The sequence below is a fragment of the Chiloscyllium plagiosum genome, chromosome 3 (genome assembly GCF_004010195.1).
Source record: "Chiloscyllium plagiosum isolate BGI_BamShark_2017 chromosome 3, ASM401019v2, whole genome shotgun sequence".
Classification (NCBI taxonomy): domain Eukaryota; kingdom Metazoa; phylum Chordata; class Chondrichthyes; order Orectolobiformes; family Hemiscylliidae; genus Chiloscyllium; species Chiloscyllium plagiosum.
In genome coordinates, this window is record NC_057712.1 from 66,577,356 (window position 1) to 66,592,509 (window position 15,154).

General features: G+C 38.1%; 1 protein-coding gene across 10 annotated transcripts in view; it reads left to right on the forward strand.

Annotated features, from left to right (window-relative positions):
* ptprk (protein tyrosine phosphatase receptor type K) overlaps nt 1-15,154 on the forward strand; it is a 588,682-nt gene that overhangs the window by 397,144 nt on the left and 176,384 nt on the right. For all 10 annotated transcript variants that reach the window (XM_043683654.1, XM_043683667.1, XM_043683662.1 and 7 more), the window contains exon 8: nt 3,974-4,273. In XM_043683654.1, the coding sequence (XP_043539589.1) occupies nt 3,974-4,273 (300 nt within the window). The remainder of the gene's footprint in view (nt 1-3,973; nt 4,274-15,154) is intronic.

Genomic DNA, 15,154 nt, shown 5'->3' on the forward strand with positions numbered 1-15,154 from the left:
ATTAGACTTTTGTGGATGATAGTCATTGCCTAGCACTTGTGTGATATACATGTTAATTGTCATTTTCAGTCCAAGACTGAATTGCATCAGCGTGTAAGCTCAGTATCTGAGCACAGCGCGATCCCTATATCTGTGGGTCCTGTTACCGCGGTTTCAGTTACATGCGGTTTACCGTGCCTGAACATATTACAGGGAACATTTCAGAACCAGGAGGCTGTCAGGAAGGGAAATTTCCCAATGAATGGTTTAGCTCCTATCTGCGGTTTTGTGCTTCCATGGTAGGACTTGGAACACATCCCCCCCGCGAGTCTGGAGGAGGGGGTTGGTGGGGTGGGGGGGACTACTGTAATTACAAACAGTACTGATATCATTGGTGGACATTCCTACTTCTGACATTGTGATGGAGCAAAATTCATTGATGAAGTAGCTGAAAATGATTAGGTCTGAGTCCTTACGAGTAACATGAGAAATTCCTGTTACAGTGTTCTAAATTGGCCTCCTGCAACTGCAACCAAATTCCTTTATGTTAAGTATGCCTCCAATATGATATTAAATTAACGTCAGTATAGAGAAAACTAAATTGGCACAAGGGGAAGCAGTTGCACTCAAGTAACACTGACTGGCCGATAGAGCAAACACAGTAAAGAGATTCATGAGCATTTCTTGTAGGAATTTTATCATTTCAACTCCCATTTTGTAACAATCTTTTTGTAAAGTAAGCATTATTTTTCAGTGGACCGAGCAAATTTAAGGAATTTCATCTTACTGTATTGTGATAATTTAAGATGACATGAACTTACAGCAAAGTAGATAGTCAATGCCTTGAGACTGCAACACCATTTAATAAGATCATGGCTGAATTGATATGCCTGAAATGTACTACCCTGTCTGTTTCTCCATTACCCTTTGATGACTTTTCGATCAAAAGTCTTTTCCAGATCAGCCTTGAAAATACTCAATGACCCAACTTTCACTATGGTATGAGGATGAACATTTTATAGACAAATGAAGCCCTGAGAGAAGATTTCTCATTAGTTAAGTCTTTATTGGGATCCCCATAATTTTTAAAGTTAAAAATCACACAACACCAGGTTATAGTCCAACAGGGTTATTTGGAAGCACACTAGCTTTTGGAGCACTGCTCCTTCATCAGGTGATTGTGGACAACCACCTGATGAAGGAGCAGCGCTCTGAAAGCTAGTGCTTCCAAATGAACCAGTTGTACTATAGCCTGATGTTGTGTAAGTTTTAACTTTGTACATTCCAGTCCAACACTGGGGTCTCCAAATCATAATTTTTAAACTGTGCCTTTTTTTCTACATTCCCCAGAAGAAGGGAAAGAAAACTTTCCCCACATATCTGCCTTAAATTTTTCCCTTGTTAAGTTAAACCTGTGCCCCCCAGTGTTTGACATTTCTATCCAAGCCTCTCGTAATTTTATACACTTCTATCATGTTGCCCTTGAGCCTGCAATGCACCAGTGAAAGCAATCCAAGTTTGTCCAACCTTTCCTTATAGTTAATACACTTCAATCCGTCAAAATCCTAATCAACATCTTCTGCACTCTTTCCAAAGCTTCCACATCCATCTGATAGTGCATACAGTACTCCAAATGAGGCCGAACTAAAGATTTATGCAGATGCAACTGACTTGCCAGCTTTTGTACTTAGTGTTCCAACTGATGAAGGCAAGCATGTTGTATGCCTTCTTTATCATCTTATTTGCTTCTATTGCCACTTTGAGGGAACTGTGACCTTGCACATCAAGATCCTTCTGTACATCAATGTTCCTTCGGGTCCTGTCAGTTACTGTATACTTCCTCAGGCATCTGACCTTTCAAAGAGCATCGGCTCACACTTGTCTAGATTAAACCCTATATATGACAAACAACAGAAGTCCCAGCACTGATCCTTGCAGAATACCAATGGTCAAAGACCTTCAGTCAGAAAAACACCCCTTTGTCTCCTATGACCAAACCAATTTTGAATCCAGTTTGCCAACTTAGTTTGGCTCTCAAGTGACTTAATCTTCTAGACCAGCCTACCATGAAGAAACTTGTTAAATGGTTCAGTAAAGTCCATGTAAACAACATCAACTGCTCTACCCTCATCAATTGTCTTTGTCACTTGCTCAAAAGCTCAATCAAGTTTGTGAGACAAGACCCCACTCCCCCTGTAAAAAAGCCATGCCGACCATTCCTAATAAGTCCATTCTTTTCCAAATGCAGTAAGCTCTGTGTCTTAGAATCTTCTCCAATAATTTCTCTACCATTGATGTAAGGCTCACTAGCATACATTTATCCTGAAACATCCCTATTGTCCTTCTTAGACTTAAGAACAATATTGGCTATTCTCTAGTTTTCTAGAACCTTGCCTGTGGGTGAAAGAAGATAAAAAGATTTCTGTTAAGGCCCCAGCAATTTCCTCCTCAATTCCATCAGACCCTGGGAACCTATCTACCTTAGTGTTGCGTGTTTTGAAAAACATCACCTCTTCCTTAATATCCTTCCGACATGCCCTAAAATATGAATACTCCTCCCTAATCTTACAATCATCCATGTCCTTCTCCTTAATGAGCACTTTGCATGTATGCACTAAGGACTTCATCTGACCCCACACATAAATGTCCTCCTATGAAAATGAGTGAATCTGCCCTTCCCCTCGTTACCCTCTTGCACCTAATGTTTGCATAAAACACATTGGGATTCTCCTTAATCCTACCTGCCAACTCAAATAAATCTACTGCACATTTGCAGTGTGCACTCTTCTAATCTGCTGTGACTTTTTCAGGATCATGAGAATTTTGGAAGATTAGAATCAATATGACCACTGTTTGTGCAGCCTCTTCTTTCTCAGACCCTCGGATGCAGACCATTACATCTGGAAGCTTGTCCACTTAATTCCCATTATTTTTTTCTCCAGTGACAGTAATTATTCCAAGATCCTTCCTCCCTTTTGGTTCTTGGTTTTCTGTTGCTCTTGGGGTGCCTCATACATCTTCTTTTATGAAGACAGATATAAAATTCTTGTTCAAAGTCGCAACCATTTTGGAGTTTCCATTATTAGTTCCCCAGATGCACTATTTAAAAGAACAATGTTTAGTTTAACATTCATTTCCTTTGTATGTACCTGTAGAAGCTTTTTTTCTGATTTAAAGTTCTTTCTAGTTTTCTCTCTCACTCCAATTTCTAACTCATCTACTTCATAATTCATGCAGTTTTTAAACATTCTGGAGTTCTGTTTGTGCAATTTTCACTTGTTTCTGTATTAATAGATTGGAGCAAGATGTGTGCATATCTGAATTGGGAGTTGGAGAAAATGTTCTTCACTCTTTGCCCCTAGAATGCTTATTGTGACCCTGAGGTTTATTGCAATTGTTGTATGATAGCAGAAGATTGGAGGAAGAAGATAAATAAAAGTTTTAAGAATAAATGCTCAATGTAAGGTTATTTTATTGAACCATAATAAATAGAATAGTTCTGCCTAATTGTTCGTTGACCGTGTTATGTTACAATGAGGTTGCATTAATGCAAGTTTTCTAGTCTGATCTTTGAGTTCATCCTATCTCGCACCTGCAGTGTTTCAGATTTCAAATTCACTGAATTTTGTTAATGTGGTATTGAAGTGCAGTAACAGTCATTATTTGATCAGCAGTCCAATGCAGACTGACATTCTCAGGAAGCCCAAATGGACAAGGTACTCTTTGTGGGCTGCAAAGGCCAGGATGAAGAATTGTCTCTGTTACTTGCACATTTCCCCACAGTTAAATTAGTATCTGATATTTTCCTATTTTTGTTAAGGGCTTAAGTTGCTGAGATTCTTAAGATACTAGTTTCCTCATATCTAAAAGTACTTTACAATCATGCTTTTTTTTTTAACAAGCTTCACACAGTATTTTTCATTATGTAAATGTTGAAGTGGTGAAAATAAAAATATCTAAAATGTTTTAACTTTTGTTTTTGTATTCTGAGCAGAACCCATGAGGTCACCAAAAAGCCTGAAAATTGCGGAGATATATGCTAGACATCTGACTGTTGAATTGGAGTCTCTGGGCTACAATGTCACGCGGTGTCACACATTCAATGTCACTGTGTGCTACCATTACTTTGGTCACAACAAAAGCCAAGCTGACTGCATGGAAATGGATCAAAAATCACCCCGACATATTATTGAACACCTGCCACCTTATACAAACATCAGTATCAAAATGATTCTGACGAATCCAGAAGGAAGAAAGGAGAGTGAAGAGGTTGTCATCCAGACAGATGAAGATGGTAATTATTACTTTTTCATTACCATAATTACTGTGAATTTTTTTAACTTTATGCAATTTTTCCATTTTATTCAATGAGTTTGAAAATGCATTAATTTTCTGGGGCAGTTTTTGCAGCCCTCTGAAGAGTGTGCCTTGCATGAAAAATGATAACATCTTTAGGTTAAATTTATGGAGATTTCACTAATTGTGGGCAAGTTCATTCAAATTAGTTAGATTGCCAAGGACACAAGTAAGGTTATTGGTGCAAATCACACTGGCTGCATTTAAAAATATATCTGTGCTGAAGTGTAGCCATATTTCATCTTTTAATAGAATTAAAGAAAATATATTTTGTGGCACTTCACAATTGCATATATTAAAAAAAATAGATTTTGAGCAATATGTAAACGGTGGGGGATGAGGTATTGGCCACAGGGGTATTGGAGTTGGTGATACTAAAGGTGATGCAAAGGTGTGGAAATATACTTCAACTTAAAAATCAAGTTTATATAGAAATGGGCAAAATTATGGAGGTAACATTGCAATAGGATACGTCCAGTGACTGAGAAAGCTTGGAGTTGATGGCCAGTGTACAGAAATAGTTCTGATTTTCCCAAACTTCTCCTGAAGAGAGTTACAATTTTTCTTTCAAGATGAAATGTCAAACAATCAGACTGACAGCAGGTAAGCAGTGGTTGAGCACGTACTGCAGTAATCAGGCAGTTGAATGAAACAGGGCATGGACCATTATACTTAGTTACCCAACAGAGGAGGTACCTTGGAATGGAACTGAGGTATCAATTTTGGCAAAACAAACAAAGAAATGGAGGAGAAATTATCAGACACATACTTAATGTCATTTGTAATGTATGTTAGGGTTATTTCGTACTGTGGGTGGGAATGAAAATTTATTGCAAGGATTTGAATATGGAAATAAGGAAGAGATAGATACAGAACTAGGAAGGTGAACTCATGTTCAAGAACCTGGAAAACAAACCTGTGGAGAAGTGGTAGTAGTTTGCAAGGTCAGGTGGGTGCAGCATATTTTTTCATTGCACTAAAAATGATCTCGATAGGAGGAGAACAATATTTGAGGTGCACTCAATATTTGCATGAAATATCTTTACAGTTGTAGTTCAAGTTTCAATTAATGATGTAGTTTGTTTTAACGTAATTTCCAAGCGTGGGATATTCATTGGTAGAGAGCACTTAATAGCATTCCAAAAATACTAACTCCCTTAAGGGGTTGGGGGGTGGGAGGGGATGAGGTGGATAAACACAAGAGTATCACTAATGGGACTGAAGGCGGACGGATCCCTGGATCTGATGGCTAGCATCCGTGCATTTTAAAGGATGTGGGTGCAGAAGTAGTAATCTTCTAAGAATCCTTAGATGTTGGAACAGTCCCAAAGAGCTGGAAAGTTGCTAATTTAATACGCTCATTAAAAATGGAGGGAGAAAAATAAACCGGTAACTCTCGGCCAGTTAGCTTAACATCTGTTATTGGGAAAATGTAAATTCATTCAAAAGGATGTCATAACACAGCATTTGGAAATACATAATATAATCAAGCAGAGTCAGCATGGCTTCATGAAGGGGATGTAATCTCTGCCAAAATTATGAAAATACTTTGAGAAGGTAACAAGCAGGATAAATAAAGGGGAACCAGAGATGTAATAAATTTTGATTATCAAAATGTGTTCAATATGGTGCCACAGGTTAGGCTGATGAGGTCATATGTTATCATAGCTAGAGGATTGGCAACCTGTAACTGGTAGAGTGCCACAGGCATCAGTGCTGGATCTGCAATTATTTACATTACTTATTAATGACTCAGGTGAGGAAAGTGAATGCAGTTGGAAAACTTACAGGTGATACAAAAGTAGTGTGAATTAAAGTGGTGAAGTTGACGTGAGGAGTCTATAGAACAATAGACAGGTCAAGCAGTGGGCAAAAACTTGGCAGATGGAATATAATATGGGAAAGTGTGAAGTTAGGCACTTTGAAAAGAAGAATAAAGGAGCTGAATGTTACTTAAATGGAGAAAAACTGCAGAAAGCTGTAGCACAGAGGGACTTGGAAGTCCTCATGCATGAATCACAAAAGCTAGGGCTTGTGTCTAGCAGGTAATGGGGGGACTATTTTTATGTAAGAATGTTAACCTTTTAGTTGAGTAAAGTATAAAAATGGAGAAGTCTTGGTAAAAGTACACAAGGCAGTAGCTGCAACCATGAACATTATTTGGTCCTTTATCTAAGGGAAGATATACTGGCAATAGAGACAATGTAGAGGAGGTTCCCTTGGCTGATCCAGGGGATAGAGGGATTTTCTTAGGAGAAAAGGTTGAGTCTGTTGAGTTTATACTCATTTGAGTTGAGATGAATGAGACACCACTTCTTGGAAAAAAACGTTTGAGGGGCTTAATAGGATATAAATTGCAAGGTAATTTACCCTAAGGGAAGCATAGTCTTAGAGTGAGGTGTTGACCATTTAATAAGAGGTGAGGAGGAAGTTTTTTCTCAAGATAGTAAATCTGGGGAGTTCTGTAATGCAGCAGACTGCTGAGGCTGTGCCATTAAGTATATTTAAGACTGAGATAGACAGATTACCAATCAATAAGGGAATCAAGGGTTATGGGGAAAAGTCAGGATTACCAGATCAGCCATGATCTAATTGTGTGGTCGAGGAGACTTAATGGGATAGGAGACCTACTTCTGATCCTATATTTCTTGGTCTGAGGGCAGCCAATCCAGTTTGGAGGTTCACCTTAGTAATCTGGGCTTTCATTATTTTAGAACCCTGGCCACATCCATTTTAAATGAATAAGGTGTACAATTTGGCATTTATTTTAGGCTCTCAAACTGTAACAGTCCACTGGCCAATGTCTGCACAAGCCCACTAATATCTGAGGTGTTGTTGGCTCTACAATGTTCCAGGAATAATTTTCACTTTCATCTTTGCTTGTATTGCAAGTTGACTGACTGAATTCTTCACCTACTGTTGTAATGTAAAACCTGTTACACTGTGAGACTCCATAATGCTTACCCTGTCTGCCTTATATTTGACCAGTGCAGAACTGTGGAACATTGGCATCAAGTTTTACACTATAATAACAGATTAATGACCCAAATTTTACAGTCCACAAATTGACAGTGCTTGTTCCTGACACCAAATTCTGCCTTCAAAGATCTATCTCTGTGACATCGACTTCACTTTATGCAATGCTAATTTCATTCTAGTCTGTTGTTGAAAATCTTTGGAATGATCATGCAGCTAATCATGTTCAACAATTCTAACTTTTAAAAAAAACAAGGTGTTGAAATCCTATTCTATTTTGAATCGATCATGTAATTAATTAATATGACAAAAAGTTTCTTCATTTTTGCATGGTTCCTTTATTTGTGTGGTTCCTCTATTCAAACAATGAATGGCTCAGGGAGTCATTTCTCATTCCCCTAAAGAGAATGCTGATTTCTCGGGTCTTGCTGAAAGATACTTAAATATCAGGAATTTGTTGCAATTATGTACCTCTTCTTAGGAATATGATTTCTCTTTACACGTTTGGAATAAATTGTACAAAATTTGAAGTGAGACGGTTGATATGTTGAATCAAAATGTGAACTGATTTCCAATTTAGGAGGTACAATGCAATCTAATTACTGCAAGAGGATAGAGTAGCTATCTGCAACAGTGTATATCTTACTGAATTGGGCAAATTCTACCTCAAACATCAATTATTGTAGGTTAGTATCTATGCACATGTAATAAAACTATATTCCACTATAACCAGTTAATCTAAAGAAGCTAGATGTGGCCCTGATCATTTTGCCAGACTCCACCATCAACAAAAATACAAATGCAGATTGAGAGATGAAATCTTAGTTCTATTGTTGCACGCCAAGTGTTAACCCCTCAAATCTTTCTCTCTCGCTTTTCATTTCATTTCTGTGGTGTAGGTCATCTGTATAAACTTCACTTTCAATGTATTTGTAAAACCTAATCAAAATAAAACAAATGTTCCAATATTATCCTGGTATAATTTTGGATTATTCAGGATTTGCTTGCCACATCTTGAGCTCCTGACATCCCAAACTTCGAGCTTTTCCAGAATGATTTAGTGTCTAATAATCTGATTATTGTCCACCCCACTACTAAAGTGAGTGGGTCTAAAAGAAGCCACATACAGCTATGGCAGCTGGTTAGTTCTTCTAATGACAGGTTTTCAATTTGATGGGCAGAGATTAAGTATCCGATCAGATCATTAAACCTTCACATTTCATTTGACTCTGAGCTAAACTTCAGAATCCCCATCTTCCCTATTATAAAGACTGCCAACTTTCACATTCATAACATCACCCATTTCCAATCTGCTTTACCCAATCCTCTGAAAATCACCGTTCCAGCCTTTGTCTCCCCCTATCCCTCCATAACTCTATATAATTCTCCAATCCTATACCTTCAAGGCCTCTGTGTTCCTTCACCTCTGGTTGTTTGCATATCTCAAAAGGCTTTTGCCCTACCATTTGCAGCCATCCACAAAGCAGGTTATGCCACAAGGTCTGGAAATTCATCTCTTAGTATCTATGCATGTCCATCTCTCACTGCACTTTGTCCCCTTCTTAACCCACACTTTTTGACCCGGCTTTCAGCCTGCTTACAATCTATATCTTTGTTATTTAAACACAAGTTTTTCTTCAACATTGTCTTGTGCTAAATGATCATGTAGGACTGAAAAGTGAAATACCTGTTTATAATCTATAATGATATTTCCTGTTACAATTATTAGCAAACTTTACCCTCATGAATTAGCCTGCATTGACTCAATCAGTGTTTTCTGACTCTTAAATTTAGTCTTTGGCCCTAATTCAATACATGTAGAATTCGTTCAATTCAAATTTATATTTTTTTGTAGTTTTAGTGTTTCATTGAGAGTAATGGAGCACTGGTTAGTGAAACTTATGAACCTCTTTTTAAAAAAAATTGATTCAGGCACCTGAAATCAGTTCTTACTGCCTTGAGTCAGATATTTTTTCTATCAGTCACATCAGTTATACATTATGCCATCAGTGAATTAAAAACAAAATGCCCCATTTCTACTTTTTGATTATTTGTGTTTGGAAAAAGACCCTTGATTAGATTTAGTATATTCTTATTTGTTTTCCCTGCTGCATATTATGTTTTCATAAATTTCTTTTCAAGAAAGTTCTGAAGTAGCACAAGGTGCAACAGGCCTGAAGAACCCTGGGGGTTAAATAGCACAATTCAGTACTAGTAATAAACACTTCTGTGGTTTGACACAAAACTTCTTAGCTGTATTTAGCAGAATGGTTTGCCTGCCTATTTTAAGGGATTCAATATCTATGTTAAAATAGCAGACAAAAGAATTTTATGCAAATATACTAATGAGTTTGAGATTATAAATGGGCCCTGGGGCACCAGCAGTCAAACAAAACTTGCTTCATCCTCTGTTAACATTCATTCTCATGATGAAGCAAATCTAGTAGTTTGGACAAATCTAACAAAGACCTAGTATTTGTCATTCAGATATTTTTTTCAAAATCTGCAGCTGTTGCTTTGTGTTCTGTATCATTGGGAGGAATGTACTCTCTGAACTAATTATTCTATGTTGCGTACCAACCTGTGACAAGATGAGAACGCTATTTGACTCCTCAATGCTGCTCTGCCATTCAACAAGAATTGTTTCTGTTTCAAATTCCATCTTTCCATCTACCTCTGTTAACCTCTGATTCCTTTGCCTAAAAGGGATCTGTGCAACTCTGCCTTAATAAAAGAGTCAATGGACCGCCTTCTGATGCAGAGTGCGCCAAAGTTGTACAACTGTCAGAAAAATGTCTCCTCATCTGTATTGAAATAGCAACTATTGATTTTAAAACAGTGCCCCCTAGTTCTGGACTCACCAGTACCATCTTTTTCATGTACACAGTATCAAGACCATTTAGGATCTTACATGGTTGAAACTTTACTCTTCTGCACTCCAGTAAACAAACAAACTCAGCCTGTCCACTCTATTGTCATAAGGCAAGCTGCCCATTCTAGTTTCAATCTAATAAACCTCCTCCACCTTCAGTGCATTTACATCCTTTCTTAAATTAGAATCCAAATTTGCACAGTGTTGGAGATATGGTCTCACCAATGCCCTGTGTAACTGTAGAATACCATTCTTTTATGTTCAATTCCACTCATAATAAAGGATAGCATCCCATTAGGGATCTTAATTACATACTGTGCATTCATTCCAATTTCTTGTGACTCATACATGGGAACAGCTAAAGCATGCTGTGCCTTTGAAATCTGCTGTCGTTCTTCATTTAAGTAATACTTTTTTTTGTTCTTCCTGCTGTAGTGAATAATCTCACAATTTCTCACATTTTACTTCATCTGCCAGATTTTTGCATATTCTCTCAACCTACCTATAGCCATCTGTAAAATCCTAATGTCATCTTCAACTATCTTTCTGTTTTCTGTGAACTTAGCTACTATTCCTTCACCCCCCTCATCTAAACCTTTGATGTAAATTGTAAAAAGGTCCAGCACACTGCTGCATGTCAGCACTCATTACATCTTGCCATTATTCTTTTATCAATATGAACTTCCGCAAAGAATGGATGGAAACTAGACAGGTTGAAAGTGTAAAATCCATAAATGGGCCCTAGATGGATTGTAGAATCAAAGTTTGCAGAGCAAAACGTTTTCCTTCTGATCATTCTATTTATTCTAAATGCATCTGACTGTTGGCTGAGAACAGGCTATTGAATTAATCTTACATTACATAGCAAAACCTTTATTAAATATATTAAATGTCTTAACCTTTGCACACATATCGAAGTGACTTTTGTTTTGTAAGCCTTAAATTTATAGTTAAAACTACCCATATACAGTAGTTCTTTAATACTAGAATCAACTCTGCCAGCAGTATTACACATCGTAAGATGTTTCAGGGTCAGGCAATGAATTTCAGATGGGGAGACATTTGGAGTAGTTGTACTTGGACAATTTATTAAGCCACAATCGTTATACTCCACATTTACTTTGATCTTGATTTTCTGTTTGTTAGTGTCTACTCAGGAACACAAAACCTTCAGCAATTGGACATATTATCATTAACACTTTCCGAGATAACCATTTGCTGGAATTATCAACCTTCCTTAATCAACCGTACTTAATTATAGCTCCAATTCATTGACCTATACATTTCCAAACACAGTCATTGATCACAGTGTGTAATCTAATTTGAATATCTGTCCTTACTTACTATTTGCTATTCATGTTACATCTTCAATTATGGTTACTATTCAAGCTACAAAGGGCATATTTGCAGTTGGACAAAGCTGAATTCTAGTGGTGAGGTGAAAGTGATGGTCATTGACATCATGGTCACATTTGACCAATTGTAACATCTAGGGGCCCTAGCAAAACTGGAATCAATTGGAATCAGAAGGAAAACCTTCCAGTGGTTATAGTCATCCTTGGCATATAGGATTGGTGGCGATCAGCCATCTCAGCTACAGGACATCTCTGCAGGAGTTCTTCATGGTAGGGGTCTAAGAAAAACCATCTTCAGTTGCTTCAACAATCACCCTACCTCCATTGTAGGAGCAGAAGTGGAGGTGTTTGCTGATGATTACATAATGTTCAGCACCATTTGCGATTATTCGGATACTGAAGCGGTCATGTTCAAATGCAACAAGATATGGACTATATCCAGCTTGGGCTGAAAAGTGGCAAATAACATTGTGCCTGTCAGGCAATGACTACCTCTCGTAAGAGACAATCTATCCGCTGCCCCTTGTCATTCACTGATGTTACTACATCTGAAACCACCACTATAACATCCTGGGGATTGCTGTTCAGCAAAAACTAATTGGACTAGCTATAAATAAAATGGTTACAAGAGCAAGCCAGAGGTTAAGAATCCTACAGCAAGAAACTCTCATTCTGACTCTCCAAAGCCTGTCAACTATCTACAAGGCACAAGCCAGGATTGTATGGAATACTCCTTATTTGTTTGGATGAGTTCAAATCCAACAACACTCAAGAAGCTTGGTGCCATCCAGGACAAAGCAGCCCACTTGATTGGCACTACATCCAAGCATCAATTCCTTCCAACACAAATATTCATTAGCATCAGTGTGTGCTATCTACAAATGCACTACAGAAATTCACCAAAGATCCTGAGACAATACTTCCCAAACCCAAGACACTACTGTCCAGAAGGCCAAAAGCAGTAGGTACATGGGAACACCACCATGTGAAAGATCCCCGCCAAGCCACTCACCATGACTTGAAAATATATCACTCCTTCTTCCATCTCATTCAGTCAAAATCCTGGAATTCCCTTCCTATTTCATTATGGTCTACCTGGACCTGTAGCAGTTCAAGAAGGCCACCCAAGAGCTACCATCTAGAAAGACAAGGCAACCGATCCATGAGAACACCACCACCTGCAAGTTCCCTTCCAAGCCGCTCACCGTTTTGACTTTGAAATATTCCTATTCCGATTCAACTATTCCTTCCATGTTGTTAGGTTAAAATCCTGGAATTCCCTTCCCTTTGGCACTGTAGTCTGACTATAGCAAGTGGACTACAGGAGTTCACCACCATCTTCTCAAGGACAACTAGGGATTGACCAGTCAATGACGCCCACATTCCATGAGTGAATGAAATACTTTCAAACTAGATGATTAGAATTAATACTCCATCTAACCGGGGAAACATGAAAAATGCACATCAAGAGGGAATCATTGCACAAAGCTCAGAGGTTCACATTTCCTATATATTTTCATGTCTCTGATTTGTATGTTATGAATCTTTCATCTGTATTGCCAAGAAATGTTTGAAACTATACCAGCTCTTTTTGATTTCCAACTTGCCAGAGATTTTGAGCAGAGGATGGAATGTATAAATTAAAGTAGCAATTAAGTTGTGCTCTCTCAGCCTGGTACAATTATACTGCAATCCTTAAACACTTTGTCTACTTTTGGTCTTCATTTCAGTGCAATTGCTGGAAAAGTTGGTTTGTCACAGAAGTTAGTATTAAGTGCTGTTCCACCATCTACAAGGCTCAAGTCAGGAATGTCATTGAATACTTGTCTGAATGAGTGCAACACTAATAATGCTCAGGAAGCTTGACATCATCTGGGACAAAGCAGCCTACTTTATTAGCGCCACATTCACAAGCATTCATTCCATCCACCACTGACACTCAGTAGCAGCAGTACGTACTATTTACAAGATGCAATGCAGAAACTCCCCAAAGTCCTTCAGACAGCACCTTTCAAACCCATGACCACTTCCATCTAGAAGGACAAGGGCAGCAGATACATGGAAACACCATCACCTGCAAGTTCCCCTCCAACCAATCGACATCCTGACTTGGAAATATATCGCCATTCCTTCACTGTCACTGTGTGAACATCCTGGAGTTCCCTCCGTTATGGCAATGTGGGTCTACCAACAGTACATGGTCTATAATGGTTCAAGAAGGCATTCACTGCCAACTTCTCAAGGGCAACTAGGTTTGGGCATTAAATGCTGGACAGTCCAAATCCCACAAGAGAATTAAAAATTTGTCTTTATTGAGTACAGCATCTGAAGTTTCCACATATGACAATTTCAGGTCTCCCTGACTTGATGCAGTAAAGAAAATTATTCACTGAGGAACAAATTTCATTTGACTTGGGTAGTCTTGTATGCACTCACTGCATTTTTAATTAATAACTGCAGCCAAAGTCAATTTTATGATTTAAAGTAATTAATTCATTTTTTAAAAACAAAGTGTGATATAACTAATGCTGAAAGATATCTGACCAATATGGTTATATATTCCCAATTGGAAAAATTGACATTTTTAAGAAAGAAATGTTATTAACTTTTTATATAGTCTGTGTATTCATGAAACAACAGAAGAACAATGTATGCTGCAAATGATGAATACCCTTAATAAAGGAAGTCTTGCAGAAGCTAGACATCTCAAAGCACTTTCAGCCTATAATGAGCAAATAAAATAAGTGCACAATATTTGCTTTGTTTTATCCCTCTTCATGGCTGAGGGTGGGATGGGATTTAGATTCATTTGTGGTGCTTCCACAGCTATAACTATTGTGGATATATATTCAGGAGTGGAAGATGGGTTAAAAACTGAAGGGCTTTTTGCTGCTGATATATTTTTCATTCAGCTGCTGTTATGTTGCATGCAGTATTTAATTTATGCTCAATTTCTAGTTGGTCAAATGTTGAATTGCATCGGTAACAGCGTCTTATTTGGGGGGTGTGAACTTGTGCAGAAATGATACTTGCATTAAAACATTTCTCGTTCCTGTTGCTGAAGAGCACAGCAGTTGACACGTAAGATCTGTGCTTAGAAGTTTATGATTGCTGAGGATAAGGATGGACTGGTTAAACAGTATCATTTTGGATGTTCAGAAGGAAAGAATGATTTATTATTAAAAAATGGGTAGAGAAATAAAAGCTATAACTACTTCTGTGGTTTTTTTTTCTTAGCCGTCGTTGTTACAGGAAATCCTTGGGAGATTGAAATTAGGAGCAGAAGTAGGCTATTCAGCCCCTCGAGCCTGCTTCACCATTCGATATGATCGCGATTGATCATCCAACTCAGGAGCTTGTTCCTGCTGTCTTCCCATACCCTTTGATCCATAATAACGAGATCTAACTCCTCCTGGAAAGCATTCAATTTTTTAGCCTAACTGCTTTCTATGGCAGAGACTTTCACAGGCTTACCATGCTCTAGGTAAAGAAATTCTTCTTCTCTAACCTCAATGGACTGCACTCCTTCATAGCTGGAACATCCTTCCTCAAATAGTCAGACCAGAATTGCTGACAGTATTCCAGGTTTGGTCTCACTAAAGCCCTGTACATTCAT